The sequence below is a fragment of the Emys orbicularis genome, chromosome 2 (assembly GCF_028017835.1).
Source record: "Emys orbicularis isolate rEmyOrb1 chromosome 2, rEmyOrb1.hap1, whole genome shotgun sequence".
Lineage (NCBI taxonomy): Eukaryota > Metazoa > Chordata > Testudines > Emydidae > Emys > Emys orbicularis.
This window is the reverse complement of record NC_088684.1, coordinates 294993965-295021383: the sequence shown is the minus strand read 5'-3', so window position 1 is coordinate 295021383 and position 27419 is coordinate 294993965. Positions and strand designations below refer to the sequence as shown.

At 53.3% G+C, this 27419-nt stretch overlaps 1 protein-coding gene across 1 annotated transcript; it reads left to right on the top strand.

The window, feature by feature from the left end:
• LOC135873600 (uncharacterized) lies at nucleotides 1-21658 on the top strand. The gene is made up of 9 exons (XM_065398224.1): nucleotides 1-220; nucleotides 3187-3294; nucleotides 4088-4171; nucleotides 5056-5075; nucleotides 17675-17861; nucleotides 18289-18303; nucleotides 19305-19412; nucleotides 20429-20512; nucleotides 21548-21658. Exons 1-9 carry the CDS (start codon nucleotides 23-25, stop codon nucleotides 21656-21658), a joined length of 915 nt encoding a protein of 304 aa, XP_065254296.1. The 5' UTR covers nucleotides 1-22.
• The last annotated feature ends 5761 nt before the right edge of the window (nucleotides 21659-27419 follow it).

Genomic DNA, 27419 nt, shown 5'->3' with positions numbered 1-27419 from the left:
CACTCTGCTGGCACTGCCGCCAATGGGCCCGAGGATGGAGACCTGCTGCCGGCGCGTCCTGCTGCTGGTCATTGTGGCCGCAGCAGCCACCGCGGTGCCTTCTCAACACAAGACGCTGAGCTATGAAGAGGCCATTGCCCTGGCCGTCGATTTCTACAACCAAGGGTCAGGCATCGACCATGCCTTCCGGCTCCTTAAAGCGGACCCACAGCCTGAGTGGGTAAGTACCAGCTCACTCCCTTTATGGCACTATGCCCTGGCTGCGGCTTGAAACCAGGCACCAGAATCAGACCCTCCCCCACTAGGCTCGTCACTCCCCCAACCCAACTCCCATCGATTCAAAACACAACCCTCGAAGCTTTGAGATATTCACACCAGGTTCTAACAGCAGCTTCCTGCCTTGTAAGTGTCACACCGACAGACCCCGGTTGTTGGGCAGGATTGAACCTGGGACCTCTGAAGCTTAATGCATGAGCCAAAAGCCACAATGGCCGTTAGCTGAGGCTGTAGCTAGGGTTACCATATCTGAACTTTCAAAAAAGAGGACACTCCATTGGGGGGGTAGCCCCGCCCCCTAGCCTCTCCCTCCCACTTCCCGCCCCCTGACTGCCCCCCCCCAGAACTCCCAACCCATCTAAACCCCCCCTGCTCCCTGTCCCTGACTGTCCCAACCCCTCTCCACACCCCTGCCCCCCTGACAGCCCCCCCGAACTCCCGACCCATCCACCCCCCCCGCTCCCTGTCCCCTGACTGCCCCCCTTCTCCAACTCCCCAGCCCCCTTACCGTGCCGCTCGGCTTAGAGCAGGTGTCTGGCTCCGCGCCCCAAGGAGCGCCCCCCCCCCCGAGCGCTGCCGAGCGGCGTGCTGAGGCTGTGGAGGAGGGGGGGAAGCAGAGGAGGGGCTCTGGCCGCCGCTGCCAGCCCCGCCGCCACGTTCCCTCACGGGCGCACAGCCCCGCCCCCCAGCGCTGCCAGGCGGCGTGCTAAGGCTGCAGGGGATGGGGGGAGCCGGGAAGGGGGTTTGGCTGCCGAGGCCCCAATGAGAGCGGCGCTCGGCTGCCCTGTCAGCCGCTTTTCGGTCGATAAATAGCCGACCGGGGGGAAATCCCGGACATTTTTAGATTTTTAGAAATCCCCCCCCGGACGGCTATTTAAAGAGCGAAAAGCCGGACATGTCCGGGGAAACCCGGACGTATGGTAACCCTACTGTAGCAGACTCATTGATCTCTAAGTGGTCTCGGTGTCACTAGAGGGGACAGAACACCACACCCAGGAGGTGTGTGGGTTACATACTTCCCTAGCTGAGGAAAGACGTCCTGAGCTTCAGAGACTTCCCAGCTAAAATCCCGGACGAGCCTCCACTTGTAACACCAACAGACCCCAGTCGTTGTCGTGTGGGATCAAACCTGGGACCTCAGTGCATGAGCCTCTACTGCATGAGCTAAAAGCCACATGGTTCTTAGCGAAGGTGGTAGCAGACTCATTAAGCTCTAAGTGGTCTCGGTGCCACTAGAGGGGGCAGAACACCACATCTAGGAGGTGTGAGGGTTACATACCGACAACCATGATGGGTCGTAACGCAGCCTTTCTGTAGGATTTGTTAAGATCGGGATTGTTTTCTCTCGAGGCAAAAATTTATGATAAACCTTAATATTACATATATCGCAGAGCTCTCTCTATATATATTTCCAATGGAGAACCATGCAATAAGAGAGAAGTTTTAAATTAAGGGCCAGGCGTTCAAGCACTTGGTTGTGCAAAATACAGAGACGATAGCTAGACTAATTTGCACATGTGATTGCTGGGATTGCTTGTGCAAACTGGTAATTGCATTGCCAGCGGCTCAGCAGTGGCATTTGTGTGTGTAGTTGTCCAGTTTGCATGCTCACTTGCGATAATTATGCATGCAAATTAAGTGAGTAGTTGCCATCCAAAATGTTTGTAAATCTGCCCCCTAGTGTCCACTGTGTGCCTCACCATGCAGTGAATTGACATCTCAATAAGATAAACCCTGAGACACTACTCTAATGGGTGCCATATAAGAGCCTAAAGTACAGAGCTGGAGAATGAGTTGAAAGCAGATTTATGGAGATTTAGCAACAGAGTCACCTGCTCCCCATGTGTCCTCTGCAAATGGCGTTTGCAAAAGACTCATTTTATTTGTAAATTGCAATGCTGGGGCTCAGTTCTGCTCTCGGTCGCTCCGGTGTGAACTGGAGGAGTTCCACTGGGGTGAGCTGGGTGACACGTGGGAACTTCGTCTACTGCCTCATTACAGCTGGACCAGTGCTCTACCTGCTGGTGCAGTAATGCCGAGCTGCAGCCCGATGCACGGCTGCTCTTGCTGGATATATGCAGAGAGAGAAGTTGGGATAGCACGTGGCTGATGTGAGCTGATGGCGAGGCAGAGCCTGACGTGTGGGTGCTGTTGTGGATATGGGGGTTTACTCACTGTAAGGAGCTTGACTCACCCCTGCGGCACCTCCTGCTGGTTGTCTCAGGGAATTAGCTCTCCCAGCGTCCGGAGTGCCCTCTGCAGGCCGGTGATCTGCCTTACCTGTGGCCCCATGTCCCTCCCAGGACCCTGGTGCCCCCTTTACCTGGGGTGCTGCCCCCCTGGCAGTAACCCCTCACAGCCTCAGGGTCTCCCCCTTCCAGGGGAACCCCCACCCACTATCCCCACTTCGCCTCAGTGTTCGGCTACTGCCAGTCCCCATCTAGCCCCCCGCTCACTGGGGCGGACTGCAGCGTACGCCACTCATCATAGGCAAAGGGGGTTTTGGACCTGCTGCCTTTGCCTACCCATGGGCTGCCCCCTGCAACCCAATACCTAATGCCTGCAGCCTGGGGCTTTCCTAGGCCGGAGCTCCCCGGCTCCCTAGGCCTTTCTCCAGCCCTGCTCCACTCTAGGGTCCCTTCTTGGCACCTTGCAGCCAGGCCCTTCTCTCTCTACAGGCAGAGGAGACTGCCTGGGCCTCTGGCTCACCGCCTTTTATAGGGGCCAGCTGGGCCTGATTGGGGCATGGCCCCGGCTGAGCCTACTTTCCCCCAATCAGCCCAGGCTTCTTGCCCCAGCCACAGCCTTCTCCTGGGCTGTCTCTAGCCCCGCAGGGCAGGAGCGGGTAACCACCCCGCTACACTCCCCATCAGCGTTTATCCCAATCTTCTATTTCATTTTTTCCCCCAGGACATGACATCTAACCTGCGGCAGGAGCTGAAGTTCATGGTTAAAGAGACCGTGTGCCCGGTGTCAGAGAACCTCAACGGGACCGAATGTGACTTCAGAGACAATGGGGTAAGCCATAACCGTCTCTGGAGACAGCTCCACAGGCTCTGTCAGCTGCCGTGGTCCCTGATCAGCGCTACCTAACCCCCAGGGATAGCAGGCGTAGAACGTTCATCGCCATGGCCCTTTGCGTGGCGACAGAGCTGAAATAAAGGGGGCTAGTCATGGGAGTAAACCCTACTTAGGAGGAGTAAGAGACCCAAGCCCTCTTGCTGGAACTGAATATCCGGAAGGGGGGTGAATTCATTTGACAAGCATGAGCAGACGTTCACAGGCTGATTTGCCGTTATTGCCCAGCAGGGAAGGCTGCTGCTGGGGGGAAGCGTTCTTAGAGAAATGGTTGGAGGTGGGCTCTGACCCACAGTGTATGTCTGTCTTTTGCCCATAATGGTTTGCAGCTTGTGGTCCAGCACTGCTCAGGAAGCAGCAACGGCCTATTCAGCCTTCTGCCTAGCCCAGAAGTTGCAACTTTTCCTCTCTACCGTGGTCCTCACCAGGGTCATCCAGCTGTAATCACCTCCAGGCTAGACTCTTGTAATCTGCTCTACTTAGGGCTGTATTTGCAGACCACCAAGGGCTTTAACTAGCAGGGATGCAGCTGGTGGATAAAGTGGCCATCCCAATCTCTCCCTCTCATACCCGCCACACCACCTGTGGTGCTACTTGTCACCATGACCTAGGGTGAGGACTTCAGCCCATTTTCCCCACAGCCAGATTTGTACCCACACCTCCAGAGGCGGCTCACACACCGCCCTTCCTCCCACGGCACTCAGAAACTGAGCTGAGATCTTCCTCCTCACAGGTGGTCAGAGACTGTTCAGGATTCTTCTCCACCCAGCAGGAGTCACCCATAGTCATCATCAACTGCAACACTGTGACCAAGGAGGTAGGTCTTGCACTCTGGTGACATCATCTTCCAAGTGGGGGCTGGGCTGGTGATGGGGCAGGGAGGGTGTCTTCCCCATCGGTTCCCTGCGGGGGATTTGAGACTGTGAGGATAGCACAGCGATGGGTGTCTAGCTGCATCCGGTAGGGGCATAGCCACTAGAGACCCCCCCCTTGGGCTGGCAGCTGAATCCCACAGATCCCATCTGCCATGCAAACACCTCACTGGGATATAGGAAGCGTCCAAACCTCGATGTCGTCTCCACCTGGGATCAACAGATGGCCAGGTGGAGAGGAGGATGCCCTCTCTGTGGCTACGATTTAGTCCCATTTAGGAGGTTTATGGGTAACCGATGCAGCAGGAGCCTTTCCTAAGCCCATACAACAGATATTGACACCACGATGTAGCAAGGACCTTCCCCCCTGCCCAGAGAGCCGCCATGGACAGAATTGGGAGGTGGTGCTCTTTCTCCCATGAAAGCTTTGTCCCAGAGCTCTGGCTCTCCAGCAAGGGAGTTCCAGGCCCTCCCAGACAGGCCCCATCGTGCAGTGTCAGCCTTCAGCCAGGAAGAGAGAAGCAACAGTCTCTCCCTGGGGGGACCCACGGGCTGCAGCTGCTTCCCCCTCCTCCCAGGGCACCCAGTGATAGCATCCCCTCCACTAAGCGCCCAGCTGCTGGCCTTGGAGCAGGCAACCAAGCTGGGCCTCCTGACTCAGACCTCCCCAACACAGGGCAGTGCAGAGAACATAGCAATGGGCTGTTGAAGGAAGCCACCTCCTCCCCCTTCCCAAGCAAATCCAGAGTGGCAGATAGTGATGCAGAGCCGGTATCGGTCTCCCTGGAAACACTCGTGTGCTCCTTTCCCTCCAGGATACTCACATCAGGAGGTCCAGGAGCCCAAGACGTAACCGGCGGCCTCGTCGCTGGCACCTGCCTGGCTCCTACACACTCATCGCCCATGGCGGAGGCAAAGGCAAAGGCAAAGGCAAAGGCAGTAGATTACAAGTGGCCTGATGGGAAGAGGCCTGGGCATCCACACGGCAGCTTCGGCGACTCTTGCTTTGTTGCAACCCTTGTTGCTTTGTTCCTTCCGTTTCTGTTCTCAGTTTACTCCTGATACCATGTCATGTTCTTCTGCACCAGATGTGGACTGGCTACCGAGCTTCCTTATACCCACCACATGTGTTCATCATAAGACCCTTCAATGCTTTGCCGGGTGGTATTTGACACACAGGTGTGGCTAAAAGGTATTAAATAAAGTATTTGACACACAGACCCCCCCCAGTGGCTTGACAGTATAATACAATTTAGCATCCCATTACAGTTCCAGCCTCCTTCTTGTAGCTTCTGAATGGCTTGTAAGTGACTCAGATATAGGGTTACCATATTTCAGCAAGCAAAAAAGAGGATGGGAGGAGCCCCGCCCTAGCCCCGCCCCTGTCCTGCCCTAGCCCTGCCCCTGCCCCTCCCACTTCCCACCCCCCTCAGAACCCCCAACCCTCCCCCCCCCTCCTTGTCCCCTGACTGCCCCCTCCTGGGACCCCTGCCCCTAACTGCCCCCCAGGACTCCACCCCCTACCTAAGCCTCCCTGCCTCTTGTCCTCTGACTGCCCCCTCCTGAGACCCTCCCCCCATCCTAACTGGCCCCCTAGGACCCTACCCCCTTCCTGTACCCTGACTGCTCCAACCCTTATCCACACCCCCACCCCCAGACAGACCCCTGGGACTCCCACGCCCCATCCAACCACTCCCCACCCCCTGACAGCCCCCCCCCAGAACTCCCAACCCATCTAAACCCCTCTGCTCCCTGTCCCATTGACTGCTCCGATCCCTCTCCCCACTCCTGCCCCCTGACAGCCCCGCCCCCAGAACTCCCAACCCCCCCCCGCTCCTTGTCCCCTGACTGCCCCCTCCTGGGACCCCTGCTCCTAACTGCCCTCCAGAACCCCACCCCCTACCTAAGCCTCCCTGTTCCTTATCCCCTAACTGCCCCCTCCTAAGACCCCCCCCAACTGCCCCCCAGGACCCTACCCCCTACCTGTACCCTGACTGCCCAAAACCTTATCCACACCCTCCCCCAGAAACCCCCCCCCCGAACTCCCAACCCCCCCCCCGTCTCTTGACTGCCCCCTCCAAAACCTCCCTGCCCCTTCTCCGACCCCCTGACCCCCTTGTTGTTGGCCTTCGCCTAACGTCTCTGTGAACTTGCTCAGGAACGGCCTGAGCCGCTCGTCCCAGCACGCTGAGCAGCGGGGGAGGAGCTCCAGACTGCCGGAGGCGATCTGCGAATGCGGGGAGGGAGGGAGGGAGTGATCTCAGCTGCAGGGGAGAGGAGGAGGGGCTCTCTCTGGCTGTCAGAGCCTCATGTAAGTGGCACCATCCGGCCGGCTGCCCTGTTAGCCGCGCGCGCTCTGCATGGGGGGGGAAGTCCGGACATTTACAAATTCCCCCCGGACGCTATTTTTAGCTCAAAAATCCGGACACGTCTGGGGGAATCCGGACGAATGGATGGCCACACGACATCAGAACCACAGTCCAGCTTAGGGTGACCAGATGTCCTGATTTTATAGGGACAGTCCTGATTTTTGGGTCTTTTTCTTATATGGTCTCCTATTACCTCCCCCCCCCCCCGTCCTGATTTTTCACACTTGCTGTCTGGTCACCCTAGTCCAGTAGGCCCGTGTCCTGCCTCACACTGTGACTAGCTTCTCATGATGGCACAAGGAGGAAAGACGTTTCAAACGCTCTCTCATTTCCCATCGCTTCCTTGGGTTGGTTTTAAATGGCACGTGTCCTTTCCTCAACAAGAGATTTAACACAACCGGGCGACACAGGGGTGGGCCTTCGAGTAACATTCGTCCCTGGGCCTCCTGCCCAACTTTGTGAATCCAGGGACGCCCAGCACAAGCGAAAGCGCTCTGGGCTCTGAAGCCAGTAGGGACACATGAGGAGCTGGGGTGGAAAGAGCTGGGAATGGGGCTCCTGCATCACAGCTGGTGGCTCGGTACAGGTGACAGGTGCTCCAGAACTGCAGAGCGATGCATTCATCTAGATAGGCAGATGGTTAAAACACTCACTGTGTATGGGCCTGATCCAAAGCCCATTGAAGCCAGTAGGCGTGTCAAGGCTGTATTCCCACTTTGAACTTTAGGGTACAAATGTAGGGGCCTGCATGAAAACTTCTAAGCTTATCTACCAGCTTAGCTCTGGTCCGCTGCCACCATCTCAAGAATTCCCTCCCTGGGAAGCCTTGAGAAACCTTTCACCAATTCCCTGGTGAATACAGATCCAAACTCCTTGGATCTTAAATAAGGAGAAATTGACCCTTCCCCCCTCCTTCCTTTTACCAACTCCTGGTGAATACAGATCCAAACCCCTTTTGGATCTTAAAACAGGGAGAAATTGACCCTTCCCCCCTCTTTCCTTTCACCAACTTCTGGTGAATACAGATCCAAACCCCCTTTGGATCTTAAAACAAGGAGAGATCAATCAGGTTCTTAAAAAGAAGGCTTTTAATTAAAGAAAAAGGTAAAAATCATCTCTGTAAAATTAGTATGGAAAATAACTTTACAGGGTAATCAAACTTAAAGAGCTCAGAGGACCCCCCTCTTCTGTCTTAGGTTCAAAGTACAGCAAACAAAAATAAACACTCTGGTAAAAGGTACATTTACAAGTTGAGAAAAACAAAGTAAATCTAAGACGCCTTGCCTGGCTTTTACTTACAATTTTGAAATAAGAGAGACTTGTTTAGAAAGATGGGGAGAACCTGGATTGATGTCTGGTCCCTCTCAGTCCCAAGAGCGAACAACCCCTTAAACAAAGGACACACACAAAAGCCTTCCCCCCCCCAAGATTTGAAAGTATCTTGTCCCCTTATTGGTCCTTGGGGTCAGGTGTCAGCCAGGTTACCCGAGCTTCTTAACCCTTTACAGGTAAAAGGATTTGGAGTCTCTGGCTAGGAGGGATTCCATAGCACTGTACACAGGAGAGCTGTCACCCTTCCCTTTATAGTTATGACAAGGCGTCTTTCCATTGACTTCAGTGGGGTTTGGGTCAGGCTTTCAGCTCCCGCTTCCCTTTGCCTTTTGTGGGTGAGACGCTCCGGATTTCACCTGGTCTCTCCCAGTGGCAGAGCAATCACTGCGGCACTGAAGGCCCTATACCGCTGACAAGAACCCCAAGGCAATGTAAAAAGGAAGTAGATGCTGAAATTTCCCTTGTGATCAGGGGAGACAGAGACAGTATTTGACACTGCATCAGGCTTCCCATCTCCCTTAACCTTTGGCAGGGGGCCCTTGATACAGACTAGTCTCAGTGCCCCCTTTGGGGGTGGGGAGAGTTCATCCCCCGTGAAGTTGTGGTTTAGTACAATTACATCCAAAGACGCTATTAGAATCTACCCGCATACGAAGGTTCCTGTAGATCAGAGGTGGGCAAACTACGGCCTGTGGGCCACATCTGGCCCGTGGGCCCATCCTGTCCGGCCCCTGAGCTCCTGGCCCGGGAGGCTAGCCCCTAGCCCCTCCCCCGCTGTGTCCCCTCCCCCCGCAGCCTCAGCTCGCTCCGCCGCCGGCGCAATGCTCTGGGTGGTGGGGCTGTGAGCTCCTGGGGCAATGCAGCTGCAGAACTGGGGCCTGACCGGATCTCTGTGCTGCGCATTGGCGCAGCTGCCTGTCCTGGTGCAGCCACGCCGCCAGCCACCGGTGCTCCAGGCAGCGCGGTAAGGGGGCAGGGAGCAGGGGGGATTGGATAGAGGGCAGGGGAGTTCGGGGGATGGTCAGGGGCCGGGGGTGTGGATAGGGGTCAGGGTGGTAAGAGGGCGGGGAACAGGGGCGTTGAATGGGAGCAGGGGTCCGGGGGGGGGGCATTCAGGAAGGAGGCGGGGTTGGATGGGGCAGCGGGGGGCAGTTAGGGGTGGGGTGTCCGGGGGTGGTCAGGGGACAGGGAGAAGGGGTGGTTGGATGGGGCAGAGGTCCCGGGGGGGCAGTCAGGAAGGAGGGGGGGTTGGATGGGGTGGCGGGGGGCAGTTAGCGGTGGGGGGCAGTTAGGGGCAGGGAGTCCGGGGGCAGTCAGGGAGAAGAGGGGGTTGGATGGGGCAGGGGTCCCGGGGGGGGCAGTCAGGAAGGAGGGGAGAGTTGGATGGGGTGGAGGGTCCGGGGGACAGAGAGCAGGGGGGATGGATGAGGCAGGGGTCCCCTGGGGGCCATCAGGGAACAGGGTGGGGTTGGATGGGGCAGGAGTGCTGGGGGGCCGTCAGGGGGCGAGAAGCAGGGGGGGGGGGTCAGATAGGGGGCGGGGCCGGGCCATGCCTGGCTGTTTGGGGAGGCACAGCCTCCCCTAACCAGCCCTCCATACAATTTCAGAAACCCTATGCGGCCCTCAGGCCAAAACGTTTGCCCTGTTCCTGCTGTAGATCCTCACCCCATTGCTTCCCCTGGATGTTGTTGGTTTAGGCTGTGAACTCTCTGGGGGCAGAGACACTGTCTCCCTATCTGCACAGCTCCTGGCACACTGTTAGCATGGTATGAATACATTCCAATAACCATCTCAGCTAGTGAACGTGGCTCCTTGCAGCTATCCAAGAGATGTACATTCAGTGAGGTGTCTATGCTTAGCTACCCATTTGTCATGTAACTTGGAAGGACTAGGGCCCACTTACAGAAAGCAGTAAAACATGAGCCTAAAGTCGATTACATGCTTAGGTCCCATTGAAGTCAATGAAGTTCTCTCCTGAAGAGAGATGCTTTTCTCAGCCAGGCTCTAGGGCATTTAATCGGTCACCCCCTGCCAGCGCAGGGTTGTTCCCGACAAGGTAGTGCACACCCCAGTGCCTTTCCCAGCCGAGTGTCAGCAATGGGATTCCCTCCGCTTCCCTTGGCAGACTCGTCCACGGCCCCCAGATGTTCTACCTAGATCACCTTGTGCTAAGTTTTATCCCAGTTGGTTGCAACTGCTTTCCTCTGAGTCTCACCCTAACACCCCATCCTAGTCCTGCTCCCCGAGCCACTCCTGAATTTACCATCCTCCTCTCACCCAAGTAACAGTCCCCTTGGAGAACTAGCCCTTCATGCTCTGTTCCTGTGCTCTGTGGGCCAGACACAGACAGTCCTGCCCTGGGAGGGGCTCCACTCACAGATCTGACTGCGGACGCAGCTCTAATTGCCCCATGTGGGCACTGCAGGGGATTTGAACTTTCAAGGTCTGGAGTTATTGAAGCCACTGGCCAGACTCCCCACTGATTTCAACAGGCTTCGGATCCGGCCCTTGCTGATTTGTGCCCTTTTTGTCCCCACATGGCTGCCCTTGGGTTCCAGACTCGGGTCTGAATTTGGCTCCGGCAGATCAGGCGGTAAATAAATTTAGATAATCAGCTGTGATATTTACAGCTATTCCCAAACCCAAACCTGAGTGCAGTGGCTAAGTATGGGGGATCGAAACACAATTACATCTGACTGTCCCAAGCAGATCTCAGGCACATACAGCGTGTAACAGAAACGTGTCAAGCCTCGCCCTTCACACTGAGATTATAGACAGTAACATCACCCCCTGCACGGCCTCTCCAGGTGAAAGTCACCCCTGGGCAGAGGGTCAACCCAGGGCTATGCACCACTGAAGTTCCACGGATGACCTCTGTGCTCCGTAAGGCTCTCCGTGAATGTTCTCTGTCTGGTCATCTGATTTGCTTTGTCCATCATACAGGAAGGCTGGCCTTCGACTCAGTTACAACCTCTTGATTTCTATGATCAGACAATCTTCCATTCACCTGTCTCGGTTCCTGCCCCATGGGGTATTTCCCTGATGGCTCGGATGCTCTTTCAGTCTAGTGACACATGTTGTGGAGCACCTGTTTGCTGTCTACTCGGAGACTTATTGTTCCTCATGGCCTATGAAACGTGTCTGCAAGCAGGGGTGCTGGACTAATTTGTGTAGTGAGGGTGCAGAGAGCCATTGAACCAAACCCTGTATATAATGGAGTCCATTTCAAGCCGGGGGGGTGCGGCAGCACCCCCAGCACCCATGTCTGCAAGTGACTTTCTCAGCACAGCTCGACCACTGCACAGCCCCTGGCATTGCGGTCTGGTCTCCTACGCTGCTCTGCCAAAGGGCCTGCGACACCCCCTGCTAATCCAGGCCTGAGCCCCCCCATGTAGCTTCACAATGCACCTCAGGGCTGAGCTGCAGCTCCCCTGCTCTCCCATCCTTGGCCTTCCCCCCCACCGATCCACCAGGGCATATGGATCCTGACCTGCAGCATTCCCAGCTGTTTCAGGCCTGGGTGTCCTCCATCTCTGCCAGGCCACCTCGCCCCTCACGGCCAGCAGCTCCTGCTGTTCCAGTCCTGCTCCCACCCCACAGTTCTGCCTCTGGCTTTGTGGGACCCCCCCGCTCAATTTTTCAAGGGGATGGATATTGCATGAGGGACTGGGGAAGTGATGGGCTAACAGCAAAATCAGGGAGAAGAGCCCAAAAGATGGAAAAATGAACCGCCAAAGCCGTCTTCTCCCTCAGCTCAGGGTGTGGTGCCGAGCAGCCCAAGTGGGGCTGCTGTGGTCCCAATGAGCCACGAGGAGGCCCACACAGCCCCTCTGCATCCAGTGCAGGGAAGGGCCATCCTATCGCCCCGCTAGGGCAGCCTCCTCTGTTACCCTGACCTTGCGGGGCCTGTTTGTGCACTTGGGTTTTCCTGAACACTGTTGCGTCTTGTGATGGGCATGGTCCTGTCCCAATCAAGAGAAGGCTAACGAGCCCCTCTGGGCTCAACTGGCACTAACTAAGCACACCTGCAGTGCTTGGGCCACTTGGGGGAAACACGCTTAAAAGGGAGAGCTCGTCAAGGGACGAGGTGGCTCCCAGGAGCAGGGCGGCTGTGCCCGAGAGTTCGCTGTCTCTTGCAATGGGGTCACTGAGAGGAAGACGGCGTGTAAACTTCTGCCACCCCCAAGGACTCGCCAGACGAGGTACAAACCGATTGCCCCAGGAAGAACTCAAAGATAACCTCTGACCTGGGGTTTAGCCATATCTCATGGCCACAAATTAGCCAAACCTCTAGAGATTCCCTTAAAGGAAAAGTCAGAGAGTGAACATCCCCTTAATCAGAAGGTCCCCATACCTGTGAATGTGGGAAGACTGGAGGAAGGTTCTGTCATGGACTCACAGGTCGTGCCCACTCTTGGCCCCGTATGGTCCCTGGGGGGAACCCCCTTCAGTGTGACAGCCCTTCTCAGGGGTCCACTCTCGTTCGGGGGTTAAACCCCTCCGCCTCCTGGAACTGCACCTCTCTGAGCCTTAGCACACCTGTCTCTTGCCATGGGCCTCCTCAGGGAGTCCACTCGCTCTGGACCCCCGGGGCCTCCACACCCAGAGGGAATAATGCCACCCTGTTCTCTAGACCAGAGCGACTCTCAGCCAGCGTAAAACAGGAGGGTTTATTGAGTGTCTGAACACAGCACGGAAACTCTCAGGGCCTCAGGCCTGGCCTCCCTCAGCACAGTACATCTAAGTCTCCCCTGCATCCAGGTGGGCTCTGCCTGCTCCTTCTCTCCAGTCCCGAGACCCTGTGCTTTCCAGCTGGGCATCCCGGCCCCAACAGCTCCTCCCCTGTCCTTTGTCTTCCATCCCAGGTAAACAGGTCACTGGGGCCCTCTAGCCTCAGCCCATTGTCCCCCCACTGGCCAGAACCAGCTGACTGCCAAGCTGGGGTGGGACCCTTAGTCTCCAGGTCACCAGTTGTTAGGGTTCCCCAGCTCCAAGCAAGGTCACACCTGGTCCCCTGCAACAACAAATTCTCCCACCACCTTGTTAAACATGCAGCACACGGAAAGTGAGGAGCGCACACACTATTCATGTAAAACACGACAAAAATCCCCAATTTCGTCACAGGTTCCCCAAAGGGGAAAGGACTTTAGAAGGGAGAGACTGAAAAAGCCCAAGCGGGGCCTGGCAAAGGCCCAGCCTATCACACTTCCTTCTGCCGAAATCTCCGTTGGCGAAGGTGCCGGTGCAAGCAGAGATGGGAACTCCGACCAGCTGGGATCGTGGGGTTAGGCTGCACACCCCATGTTTACAGCAGCGTATGGCTTTCAGTGTCCTGTGGGCAGCCTCCCGTCTGGCTGTCTAGCAGGCAAACCCACAGCTAGCTGGATATCTCACTGCACCCACTCGGCTAGTGATCCTCCTGGGACAAGTGTACCTGCATCCCCGGGCAACCCTGTTGAAATCAGTGGGGCAGACCCCCAGCTGATGTAACTGAACATGGCTCCACTAGGGTCAAGGGAGCTATAGCGATTTATACCAGCAGAGGATTCAGCTCAGTCAGGGCAGGATCTGATGCATCGTGTGTAAAAGTATTTCTGTCCTGGGTGGTTATGGGGAGACAGTGGGGTGTGGTGAACAGGGAGGAAGATGGACTGACCAGTGTGTGTGTCCATTTCAGACTGCTAGACACGCTCCTGGGCAGCTCTCGCTTGTCGTTTGATGGCTGAATGCCTCCTTGAATTTGGCATGTGAGACTCACTGGCAAAGCAGAGGGACCTAGAGGATTTGGAAGCCAACAATACACACCACTAGGCAGACATTTCACAGCACCCCTGTGCCAGTGATCAGACTGGGACAAATTTACCTGCATGCCCCAGTCACCCTAGTGAAATCAACTGGCCAGACCTGGGAATGCTGTGGAGCCAGGAGCCGAGTCCTGTTTAGAGCCGGGGCTCTGAGCTTCCAGCTTGGCTGCAGAACCTGGAAGATCTGGGGTTTGTGGCCCTGTGGCTGTCTACCTGGTGGATGCACCCCAGGAGCTGCAGAACCTGGAAGCGTTGGGGTTCCCATCCCTGGAGCAGCCCATGTGGTGGGGCTACCCCAGAGCCACAGATCCAGGAAGTCCAGGGTCTTTCTTTCCTATGTCCCCACTCCCCAAATCCTAGAGACACGCGTGTGGGGCGTCCTGCTGTTCTGGCCAGCCCAGACTTTGTCTTACACAGAACTGAAGCTTTGTTCTTTGGTCAGGCTCTGGTTTATACAGATGAGGCGACGTTGGTGGGCCTGGAACTCCCCGAAATGGGAGTGTTGATTAGGCAATGGCTACATATGTAAAATGTAATACAAATTCTGCTATGAGAGTACACTACTTCAACCTGAACGAGCTAAGGAGAATGGGTCTCCCACCTTCACAGCGCTGCAATGTTATAGCAGTTGCAGCTTTGCTTTCCAAATGCCAGGGCATTTCTTTTGCGAATGTGGAAAGTGGAAGTTAGTTGGGTAACATCCCCAGTGGCTCGCTAGCTGGAATGGGGTCTCCTAGTCCATTTCTTTGCTGTGGCAAATGAGATCCCCATCCCACAATCACGTGCAGACAGACAGACCCTGGCACCTGTGTGGAATCCCACTGTCTTCAACAGGGTCCATGTGGGCACAGGGGGCTGTCTGTGCAGATCTGACTGCAGGATCGGGGGCTAAAAGTTGCAGCTCTTGCAATGTTCAGGCTAGCAATAGGGCGCACATTTTTAACAGCGAGTGTAACTGAGCACAGGAACCACTTACCTGGATTCTCCATCACTTGCAGGTTTTAAGTCAGGACTGGATCTCTTTCTAAAAGAGATGATGTTCTCACTCCTACAGGAGTTACGGGCTGGAGGCAGAAATGACTGGCTGAGGTTCTTTGGCCTGTCCTGTGTTCCACAGCAGGTCAGACTAGATGATCACAATGGTCCCTGCTGGCCTGAACAGCTGTGACTGTATGAAAGCTATGAAGGTCGGCAGCAACGCTTCAGTAACACATCTGTTGGGGTTCCAAACTCCTTTCTCAGTGAGAGCTTGGAAGCTCCCTCACTGCGGTAAACATCACCACTGATTAGCTTCAATTTATTCTGTGGTCTGATCCTCCTGAGCCAAATTAAGACCAATTGTGTGTCTGTATCCCAAGGGAAACCGTGTGGGCAAAATGGCACAAGTCAGCAAGCGCCGGATCTGAAGCCCATTGAAATCAATGTCCAGTGACTTCAATGGACTTTGGTTCAGTTGTCAAGATCCTGAAGCTTAAAACGCCCACTACTGCCCCCATGGGGCAATTAGAGATGCGTCCGCAGTGAGATCTGTGAGTGGTGCAGCTCCCAGTGCAGGTCTGTCTGAGTCTGGCCAGCAGAGCCCAGGGTTAGTTCTTCAAGCAGATTGTTACTTGGGTGAGTCTAGGATGGTAAATTAAGGAGGGGCTGATGTGCGGGACTAGGACAGGGGGTTAGGGAGTGATTTGGAGGAAAGCAGGTGCCTCCGACTGTGATAACAAAGAACACAAGGTAATCTAGGTAGAACATCTGGAGGGAAAAACCCAGAAGATGAGGTTTATGAGGTGGTGGTTGTTAAAATTTACAAAAGCTCTCAATTTCATTCCGATATGGAAGGAAAACAAATTCTGAAATCTCAATTTTGTTTGTGAAACTGAATTTTTGTTTTCTGGTCAGGCCTAATTATTAACCCCCCCTTTTAGAGGGAGAAACTGAGCCAGAGACAGGGCCGGCTCCAGGCACCAGGCAACCAAGCACATGCTTGGGGCGGCACCTGGTAAGGGGCGGCCAATCTTGGGGTGGCGGGGGGCGGTGCGGGGTGCGGCACGGCATTCCGTGGGGGGGCGGGGGCGCTCTGGCGGCGCGGCGCTCGGCGGGCTCCGGCGGCGCGGCGCTCGGCAGGGGGGCGGCGCGGGGCGCGGCACTCGGCGGGCTCCGGCGGCGCGGCGCTCGGCGGGGGGGGCGGCGCGGGGCGCGGCGCTCGGGGGGGTTTCCGGCGGCGCGGCGCTCGGCGTGGGGGCGGCGTGGGGCGCGGCACTCGGGGGGGGGGTTCCGGCGGCGCGGCGCTCGGCGGGGGGGGCGGGCTCCGGCGGCACGGCGCTCGGCGGGGGGGGGGGGGGGGGGGGCTTGGCGGGGCGGCGCTTTTTTTTGCTGCTTGGGGCAGCAAAAAAGTTAGAGCCGGCCCTTGCCAGAGAGAGCTAATATTACATTTTCCAGTACTAATGCATCTATTTTTTTCATTAATGCCCTCTTCACGGATACCTATATTGACTGCAAAAGTTGCCAGTCACCTTTTTTAGTTAGTGTGGAGCAAAACCAGAAAACATCCCCAAATCTCAGTTAAGCCGGAGTTCCGGGGTAAGTGAGGTTCGGTGAAGTAGGGTTCTGCTGCACAGTTACAAGCAGAACTCACGGAGACATCTGAACGACATAAAAGCAGCCACATGTTACAGAAGCAGCTTCAGGAACGAGACTGCCAAACTCTGCAGGCTCCTAAACTCATAGACTTTAAGGCGAGATGGGACCGTCTTTATCATCTAGGTGCCCTGGATGATCAGAGGTAAACCCTAGTGCTCTAATCGGGCTCTCAGAGCAACCAGAATTCAATGGAGTTACAGGCTCCAACCAAGATCAGGGCCCCACTCTGCAAACACATAGTAAGAGACAGTCCCTGCCCTTAAGAGCTTACAATCAAAATGAGCAATACAGAAAAAGGGTGGGTGAAATGGAAGGATCATTATTTAAAGATGGGTAGCTGAGGGCCAGGGGGATAAAGTGACCTGGCAAATTCATACAAGCAGTAGACACTCTGCAAACTTTGGAGCCATATTCAATGAACCAGCATCCAAATTGGGGCTCAAGTACAACTCTGCATCTAAACTAAACCTTGGGGGGACACATGCAAGAGTGGGGTGACCAGACAGCAACTGTGAAAAAACGGGACAGGGGCTTGGGGGTAATAGGCGCCTATATAAGAAAAAGTCCCCAAAAAAGGAACCGACCCTTTAAAAACGGGACATCTGTTCACCCTATGCAAGAGGCACTCGCTGGGGCGGAGGTGAAAGTTGGATGGAAGGCTGGTGAAAGGATGGTTTTGTGATTAAGGTGTTACAACTATGCAATTAATAATAATAAGTGAATTAAAAGATATGACGACTCAATGATCAAACAGGCGACTAGGGGAGTATTATTAGACATATAAAGAATTTCTAGTATTTCAGCTACTAACTGATAGAGAAGCATGTGATATGAGCGCACTGCCACCCAACCCCATGGGACAGAGCAACCGTTTTAATTCACAGACTGCACAGGGAGGGATGGAATTGTCGGTTAGAAACCCCGACCGTCCTGCCTGGATTACAAAACCGCAGCTAAACGGTCAGCCAGACTGTGCCAGAAATGAGCTGAACAAAGAATCCTGAGACTTCCTGTTCTCATCCCGCAGCAGAATCCAAGGAGACTCCAGAGCCAGCAGTACTGTCCACACTGTTCATTGCATGTTATGTGGGAGGGAAAGTATGGTGAGAGCCCCTCCCAGAGGACACGGAGAACGTGCTCTAATCACACAGAAGAACAGATCTGATCATTTGATTGCTGTGCTTGACAGAACTGCAGGACCAGTGGATGAGCAATAAGTGGTCAGTGTGATAAAACCGGCCCTTGGTAACACATAGGAGATAGTGTCTTACAAAATGTGACTCTCAAAATTAATTCGAATTGTGTGGAGATCTGGCCCAACAGAATTAAGAATGGAGACCTGCCTGAAAGTCCTGCTGATCATCGGGGTGGTCACAGCAGCCCCCATGCCATCATCGTCCCCTCTGCCAACCCACGAGGATGCGGTTTTAGCTACAGTTCAGATGTACAACCAAGAGCCAGGCACAACACTGGCCTGTCGGCTCCTGGAAGCTGAGGCCTTGTCTACACTACCGCTTAAGCTGATGTAAGTTACGTCGCTCAGGGGTGTAAAAACCCACCCCCCTGGGCAACCTACCTTCCATCAACTTAACACGGTATCTACACTGCGCTAGGGCAGTGGGAGACGCGCTTCTGTCAACACAGCTTCCGCCTTTCACTGAGGTGGATTAATTATGTTGATGGGAGAGCTGTTTGCCAGAAGCTGGGAATGGGCAACAGGGGATAGGTCACTTGATGATGACCTGTTCTGTTCATTCCCTCTGGGGCACCTGGCATTGGCCACTGTCAGAAGACAGGATACTGGGCTAGATGGACCTTTGGTCTGACCAGGTATGGCCGTGCACCAGACCCGCTGGCTAACTTGATGCCACTGCATCAATTGCAGTGGTGTGGATTTAGCTCAGCAGGGAAAACAAGCCATAGCCTCAGCCAGACTGGGTGAGTGACCTGGGGAATCGCTTTGTGGCCTGTGTATATTCCATGCTGCTTGAACTCATAGAGCAGGTCAATGGGGAAACGTTGCCTCTGATGCTAGACTCCTGTACCTACAGTCTGGTATTTACACCCTGGTTGTTATTATCCCGGGCTGATTTCTGGTGGGGCCCCTATAGGCCTGGTACTTTCCAAACATTCAAGGACAGTTAGGGAAATAACCATTGTTTAATGACAGGCTTGATCCTGTGAGCTGCTGAACACCCTCTGCTTGCAATGAGGTCGGTGGAAGTTGAGGGTGCTCAGAGCCGTGCATCATCAAGCCCAAAAGGGGGACACTTGGGGCCCGACCTGCAAACACCTGCACACACAAGTAACTTCTGCAAGACAGGACCCACGTATGGAAATTACCGTGAGGCAATAAGCCCTGGAATCCCAGGAGCTCACTTGGACCATGTCACTTTTCAGACCAGAATCGCACTTTCAGGAATTAAAAGACAGACAGAAACCCTGAGCGACTGGATTTTCTAAAAGAATAGCAGGAGATGGGGGAGGAATTGCAAGATACCAACTATTTGTTCAAAACATAGTGCTGGAGACACATGGGCCAGACCTCTACTGATGCACATCGGCCCCATTTAAGACAATGGAGCTACGCCAGAGCGAGCACATGGCATATGAAGTTACATTCCTGGATTAATGTTTGAACAGCCTTTGAAACATGCCAGGCCCTAGACAACAGCTGAGAATGATTATTAACTTTGTACTTCAGTGGACTAGAACAATTCAGTGTTGCATTCTGATAGAGACAGAATCTCTTTGGGGCAAGGGCCTTGCCTGCGTATGTGTGTGACAAGCGCCCGGCACGATGCGGCTCTGACGCCAATCTAAGACTCTAGGCAATATTGTAACATAAAAGAAAAATATTTACAAGCCCAAAGTGGAACCTGGTGCCTTGTCAATCACCATGAATGTTTATTTTGTTCTTTCATTGAATGTCTTCTTAGGACGTGTCTTCGAAAACGATCCAATCGCTGAAATTCACTGTTCAAGAGACAGTGTGCCCAGTATCAGAGAAACGTGACTTCAACCAGTGTGAATTCAAAGAAGACGGGGTGAGGATCACTTGCTTCACGGAGACATCTCCATCTGATCTTCTTCTCACTGATCACACAGCTGCACCTTGAGCTGACCAATAGTATTGCTCAGACATAAAGGAAGGAATGGGGCTATGGGACAGTGCCTTTTCCGCAGTAGCCTGCTTACTGATTCTTACATCAATGTCACAGACAACATCCATCCATTCAACCCCTAATTATAGGACTGCCTGGCTTTTAATCTCTGGTTTGCTGTTGTCAGCTGGGGCACCGTTCTACTGGGGAACCCTCACTGAAATCCAAAGAAGAGAGGGATGAACCTCGTGTCTAATATTACTCGTGGTACACTAGCACTTTTACATCCCTAATGAGATCAGGGGCCCTGGTGCCCGGTGCTGCACAGACACAGACAGTCCCTGCCCCAAAGTGTTCACAATCTAAATAGACCAGACAGGCAAAGGCTGGCCGAGAGGGAGTGCTCTTATCCCCAGGTCACTACTGGGTGATGTGACTCGCTCAAGGTCACACACCAGGACAGTAGCAGAGTGGAGAATTCAACCCAAATTTCCCTAATCTCAGCCCAGCGCTGTAACTGCACGCCCACGCTTCTCGTTCCGTAAGCATGCTCTGCCCTAACAGCAATCCTGCCTCGCTTGGCTCAACTGAGTGTAGATTTTGGCTCATTCTCTCCTTGTCTATATCTACATTTACCCATACGCTGCTCTCTGTGGGCCCCTCTCACGCAGCTGGAGTAGACAAGGAATCGCACAGATCACATAGTGACAGCTCGCAAAGTAAGGTGCTATTGAACACGAGCCAGGGTTACATAGATTGTGACCTCCTCGGGGCAGGGACCATCCTCTGTACAGCGCCTCGCACAACGGTGTCCTGACCCAGTGTGATGTCCAAACCAGGCCCACGATTGAGCCTCCCAACCGCCTCCTGAACTTGTGACCAACCCACACTGGGAAGTGGCCTGAGCGTTATCACTCCCTGACAGTAAGATGCTGAGGTCTCTTTTCTCTCCCTTGCAGCTGGTCAAAGACTGCTCTGGATTCTTCTCCACTGAACAGGACCCCCCTTCCGTCATTATCAAATGCGAGGAGGCGTCTGAGGAGGTGAGTGACCTAGACAGCCTCCTCTCTGCTCACGGCTGGGCTGAGGCAGGGTTACGGGTTTCCCTCGCTGAGATCCTGCCCAGGTATTTCACACTGCACAAGTGTCCCCAGAACAAGTGTCCAGCTCATCTGCTGGCAGCGAGTTGGCAAAGGCCTCCTGCCCCACGAGCGTGGAGATGGAACCCTACAGCCGCCAGCAGAACCGCAGGGAGCAAATTCTAATCTCACGGGGATACATAACAAACCTAAAGCCCCATATGGTGACTGGGGGCGGGGCAAGGGCAGGGGGCCTCAGGAGGCTCCTCACCACTTACCTTTGTCTGGCAGTGACATTTACAAACGTTGTATGATGCAGACATTGAATGGCCCCTGGTCCCACACACCAGACAAAAGGCCCCAGCATGGCCCCTCCTTCTTACCCTAGAACAGGGACCTGCCCAAGGTGGGCGTAAGGGTTAGACACAGTAAAGGGGGAGGGGATAAGGGCTGAGTCTATAATCCTGCCTTCAATGGCATGGCCCTAGCACCCTGTTCCTCCAGCAGGCAAGCTCCTGCCCCTCCCTCAGAGCCACAGAGCGATGTCACCCTCCGTCCAGAGTCCAGCGGCAACGCTCACTCCTGAGGGCTACTCCTCTCCCCCGTTAGCTGCCTCAGCCCACAAACACACTGGTCGGATGCTCTCTGTTGCTCTGGAGAGGCCATGTGTTCCAGGGGAGCGGGCACTGGATTGGGACTCAGGAGACCTGGGCTCTACTCCCTGCTCTGCTACTGACCAGCTGTGTGACCTCAGTCATGTCACATTGTCACCCCTCACCCTTTACCCCTCTGTCTATCTAGACTGTAATCCCCTTGGGGCAGAGACTGTCTCCCACTGTGCGTGTTACAGCAACTACCACAGCCCTGATCAAAGCTGGGGCCTCTAGTCATTGCTCATAACAAATGAAACACAAGAGAGAACAAACTAACATTCCCTGAGCTGTAGGAGCCAGGTTCAGTCTGCGTGGAGATGCTAACCCTGACCTCTTGTCTCTCTAGCCTAATGTCGTCACACGGGGCCGCTGGGGACGTTGGAGGAGAAAAGCTGGTAGGTTTATTAAGCGAAATCGCTGGAACATCATTGCTACCGGTCTCAAGTGGCTTGGCTAACAAGATCCAGAGAGAGAGGAGATGAGAGCAAGCCGATGCTTCCAGACCCAGCTGTGCCGCCATTTCTCCTCCTCTGGAAACACCATCAGAAGCAAGGCTTATAACAGCTTCAGAGTGTCTGCTTCTACCTACCGCTTAGCAGCTGTTGCAGTGCTGCTCACCAGGGCGCCTCTGCATAATAAATTGCCATTTTGCAAATCTATACTGTTGTCCTCTTCTTCCATATTGCAGGAGGAGATTAGGGACATGAACTGAAGTGAGTCACCTGACTGTGCTACTGGCCAAGGAAAGACCCCGACTAAGAGTCATATGCCATCCTCGTTAAGCAGAACCAACCCCTGCCCAATTGCAACTGAGATCCTGACACTAAGACCCAACTTGTTAAAAGTGACTAGCAATTTTGGGTGCCCAATACAGACGGCCTCAAAGCGGCCTGATTTTCAGAAAGTGTTGAGCCGCCACCCTCTGAAAACGAGGCCCCTTCAATATCTTTCTCATTAGACATCCAACTTTGGAGCCATCCAAAATCAACAGTCACTTTAGAAAAGTTAGAGCCCAGGGCAAGTAATGCTTTACAGAGTGGGACTTTCATTCATCCACCACTAGATGGCACCAATTGGCCTGAGATGCAGTAAAAGGGAATGGGTGTAACTAGCACACACATCACTGAGGATCTTAAATGGGTTAACAGTCACATCCATCGTGGATTCTCTCAGCCTCCCTGATTTACTGCGGGTTCCACCCAGAAAGTGGGTAACACCCTCTGCCCTATTGGTTTTATGAAAACCCCATAACCCCCAAATAAATCACTTCCCATAAGTTTAATACACTCCAGCAAGGAGGGACTGACTGCGTCCCATGTTAAAGGCTTGATGGTCACAGGTTCCTTTGCAGATTTGGGGTGAAATTTCCCCTAAAGAACAAGCTGGGGCTGCCCCAAAGGTTTCTCCCAACCAGGCACACCCGTAGAGTTCAGGCTCCTAGCTTTCAGCGTGGAGTTGATAATGAGAGAGGACCCTACAGCTCCCTTCCCACCTCCCAGTACAAAAACCAAAAGGGACCAAATCCCACAGCAGGGTCATTAAAGGTACAAATTCCATCAGACTGAAAACCCTCGAGCTCTTTGGCCTGACAACAAACCTGATTCTGCCGCCCTTATGCTCTAGCCTTAAAACCCTATGAAGTTGGAGTCATGAGGGACAGGAAGTCTAGTGAGAGACCAATATGGCTGCATCAGGCGCGCTCTAGTGACCTGAAAATCATAATGTGGAAACATGGACAAATTGCTAAGGATGAGTAGAAAAGAACAACCCAAGTATGTAGGGAGAAAACCAGGAAGGCTAAGACACAAAATAAGTTACACCTAGTGAGGGACATATCAGGCAATAAGAAGAGGTTCTATAAATACATGAGGAGCTAGAGTAAGATGAAGGAAAATGCAGATCTGCTATTTAAGGGGGAAGGAGAGCTAATAATGGAAGATACCAAGAAGGCTGAGGTGTTTGATGCCTATTTTGCATCAGTTTTCACTAAAAGCTTTGATTGTGACCAGACACTAAACAAGCAGGGTGAAGGAACACAAGCCAGAATAGAGAAAAACAGATTAAAGAATTGTCAGGGTTCCTTCCCCATTCTAAACTCTAGGGTACAGATGTGGGGACCAGCATGAAAGACCCCCTAAGCTTATTTTTACCAGCTTAGGTTAAAAACTTTCCCAAGACACAAATTCCACCTTGTCCTTGAACAGTATGCTGCCACCACCAAGTGAGTTAGACAAAGATTCAGGAAAAGGACCACTTGGAGTTCCTGTTTTCCCAAAATATCCCCCCAAGCCCTTCATCCTCTTTCCTGGGGAGGCTTGAGAATACTCTACCAACCAGATAGGTAACAAGGTGAGCACAGACCAGGCCCTTGGGTTTTAGGACACTAAAACCCAATCAGCTTCTAAAAAAACCAGACTTTATTATCAAGAAAGAAAAAGTAAAAGAATCACCTCTGTAAAATCAGGATGGTAAGTACTTTACAGAATAACAAAAGATTTAAAAAACACAGAGGATTTCCCCTCTAGGCAAAACTTTGAAGTTACAAAAGCAGGGATAAACCTCCCTCTTAGCACAGGGAAAATTCACAAGCTAAAACAAAAGGTAATCTAACGCATTTCTTTGCTATTACTTACTATTTCTGCAGTACTAGATGCTTAGTCCAGATATGCTTAAGGAGATGTATTTTTCCTGCTCTGGTTCCTTGCTGACTCGAAGAGAACAAAAACAAAGACACAAACAAAAACCTTCCCCCACAGATTTGAAAGTATCTTCTCCCCTTATTGGTCCTTTTGGTCAGGTGCCAACCAGGTTATCTGAGCTTCTTAACCCTTTACAGGTAAAAGAGGAATTAACCCTTTACAGGGTAAAGAGGGATTTTATGCTACCCTTAGCTGTATGTTTATGACAAGAATATTTAACTACGTTAGATGTATTCAAGTTGTCAAGGCCAGATGCCATTTACCCTAAGGTACGTAACAAACTAGCTGAAGGAATCTTTGAACCAGTAGCGATTATCGACCAGAACTCGTGGAGGATGGGTGGGGTCCCAGAGGACTACAGAAGGGAAAACACAATACTGTACCTTTCTTTAAACAGGGAACAAAGAGGACCCGAGAAATTACAGACCAGTCAGCTTAACTTCGATACCTGGAGGTTATACAATCAGACTATTAAGCAATCCATTTGTAAGAATCTAGAATATAACAGCATAATAAGTAATAGACAAAATGGATTTGTCAAGGAGAAAATGGATTTCTCATCAACAAATCATGCCAAATCAAATTTCTTTCTTTGTCAGGTGACTGCCCCTGTGGATACGGTGAAGCAGTCGATGTGATGTATCTTGATTTCAGTAAAGCTTTTTACACAGTCCCACATGACATTCACATAAGCAAATGAGAGATGTGTGGTCTAGATGAAACACTATAAGGTGGGTGCAAAACTGGTTGAAAAAAAACATACTCACAGAGTAGTTTTGAATGTTCACTGTCAAATTAGGAGGATCTATTTATTTGGATCCTCCAGAGGCCTGTCCTGGATCCAGTACTAGTCAATATTTTCATTAATGAGGTGGATAATGGAGTGGAGAGTATGTTTTAAAAAATCTGCAGATGACACCAAGCTGAGAGGGGTTGGAAGCACTTTGCAGGACAGGATTAGAATTCAAAATCACCTTGATAAATTGGAGAACTTTTCTGAGATCAAGAAGATGAAATTCTGTAAAGATAAGTGCAAAGTACAACACTTAGGGAGGAAAAATCAAATGCACAAATAAATAATGGGGAATGACTGGCTAGGTGGTAATACTGCAGAAATGGATCTGGGGTTACGGTAGATCACAAACTGAATATGAGCCAATGACAGGATGCTGTTGTCAGGGCCGGCTCCAGGCACCAGCCCACCAAGCTTGTGCTTGGGGCGGCACCTGGAGGGGGGCGGCATGGCACTCCGGCCGCCGGGGAGAGCGGGGCCGCGGCCGGGCTCGCCGCCCTCCCCCCTGGCGCCCTCCCCCCGGCCGCTGGGGGGAGAGCGGAGCCCCCGCCGGGGCTCGCCGCCCTCCTCCCAGGGCTCTGGCCGCCCTCCCCCCGGCCGCCGGGGGGAGAGCGGAGCCCCGGCCGGGGCTCGCCGCTCTCTCGCCGCCCTGCCCCCTGCGCTCTGGCCGCCGGCGGGAGAGCGGAGCCCCCGCCGGGGCTCGCCGCCCTCCCCCCGGGGCTCTGGCTGCCCTCCCCCCCGGCGCCCTCCCCCCGGCCCCCGCAGGGGGGGGGGAGGGCGGCCGGAGGCTTTTTTGCCTGGGGCGGCAAAAAAGCCAGAGCCGGCCCTGGCTGTTGTGAAAAAGGCTAATACCATTCTGGGGTGTGTTAACAGGAGTGTCATATGTAAGACCCAGGAGCTAACTGTTCCACTCTACTGGGCACTGGTGAGACCCCAGCTGGGGTGCTGTGTCTAGTTGTGGGTGCCACACTTTAAAAATACATGAACAAATTGGAGAGAGACCAGATGGGCGCAATCAAACTGATAAAAGGTTTAGAAAACCTGACCTATGAGGCAAGGGGGGAAAAAACTGGGCATGTTTAGTCTTGAGAAAAGAAGACCGAGGGGGACCCGATAACAGTCTTCAAATATGTTAAGGGCTGTTCTAAAGAGGACAGTGATCAATTGTTCTCCATGGCCACTGAAGGTAGGACAAGAAGCTATGGTCTTTATCAGCAGCAAGGGAGAGTTAGGTTAGATGTTAGGAAATACTTCCTAACTATAAGGATAGTAAAGCACTGAATAATAATACCTGCACATTTAACATTCCCCCACCCCCACCCCTCTTCTCCTTCCTGGGCACCCACAATAGGAGCACACACGAAACATATCAGGAGTCACCCACCAGTCTTATGGGGTCCCTGGTAGGCCAAAGTGTCTCCTACCCTTCTGCACAGGCTGGGACAGAAGGCCCTGTCCGTTTGCTGGATCAGAAACAATGTCAGTTTAAACTCAGCCTTTTTATACCAAAAGCCCTTTCTTCAATTGTCTCTGGAAACCCCAGTTTGAACCAGTGCATGAAAACCTCTCCAGGGGCAGGGGCCTCTCTAGAATGGTTCCGTTTTAGTGACTCGCCTTAATTACCACCCCCCCCCCCACACACACACACTCTTTGTCGTTCCAGGAGGAGGTCTGGTACCCCTCCCCCAGAGAGTAGAACACAATCACACTGAAGCCATTCCTTGGTTTAACACATTGGTCCGCAAAGATCCAGCAGGGGGTCGCAGTAGCTGTCACACGCAGTTCTTCTCCCTCGGCTCAGGGTCTGCTGCCGAGGAGTGAATGTGGTGGCTGCTGTGGCCACAGTGACCCACCAACAGGACCATGCCACCTCTCCCCATCCAGTGCTGGGAAGGGCCGTCATGTCGCCCCACTAGGACACCCCCGATTGTCACTCTGACCTTGGGGGATTTGTTGTTTGTGCACGTGGGTTTTCCTGAAAGTGGTTGCCTGCTTTTGTTGGCAAGCGTGCCAGGAACTCAAATCAGCTGGGATCAGGGGTTAGGCTGCACATTCCATGTTCACAAGAGTGTACGGCTTTCAGTGTCCTGCGGTCAACAGCCCTTGCGGCTCTCTGTCAGGGAAACCCACCACCAGGGAGGTACCTCACTGCACCCACTCTGCTAGTGATCCTCCTGGGACAAATGTACCTGCATCTCTAGGCACCCAGGTTACAATCACTGGAAACCTCACCTGAGGTAAATAAGCACAACTCCATTAAATTCAATAGATCAAGAGGCACTCATATCGGCGAGGAATTTAGCCCATAGGTAGAGTATGATTTGTTCCATTCTGTGTAAAGGCATGTCTGCCTTTGGAGACTGTGGGTACAGTGTGTGTGTGTGTGTGTGTGTTGCGGAGGAGAGACTAACACCTAGATTCATACATTTCAGACTGCTTGACACACTGCTGGACAATATTCGGTTGTCATTATATAAATAAACTACTCATTGAGTTTGATATGTGAGAGGCACTGGTAAAGCCCAGGGACGGAGTGGATTTGGAACTTGCATGCAAAATATCATCTGATGGACAGAGAGGTGTAAGGACACTGGGCCAAATGATAGAAGTTGCAGAGAAGCAGGTTCTTATGCTAACAATGATGCGATTGTAAGGAGGGGAAGAGAGGAGGGAGCTTCCAAGCTCTCACTGAGAAAGGAATTTGGAACCCCTTCAGACATGTCACT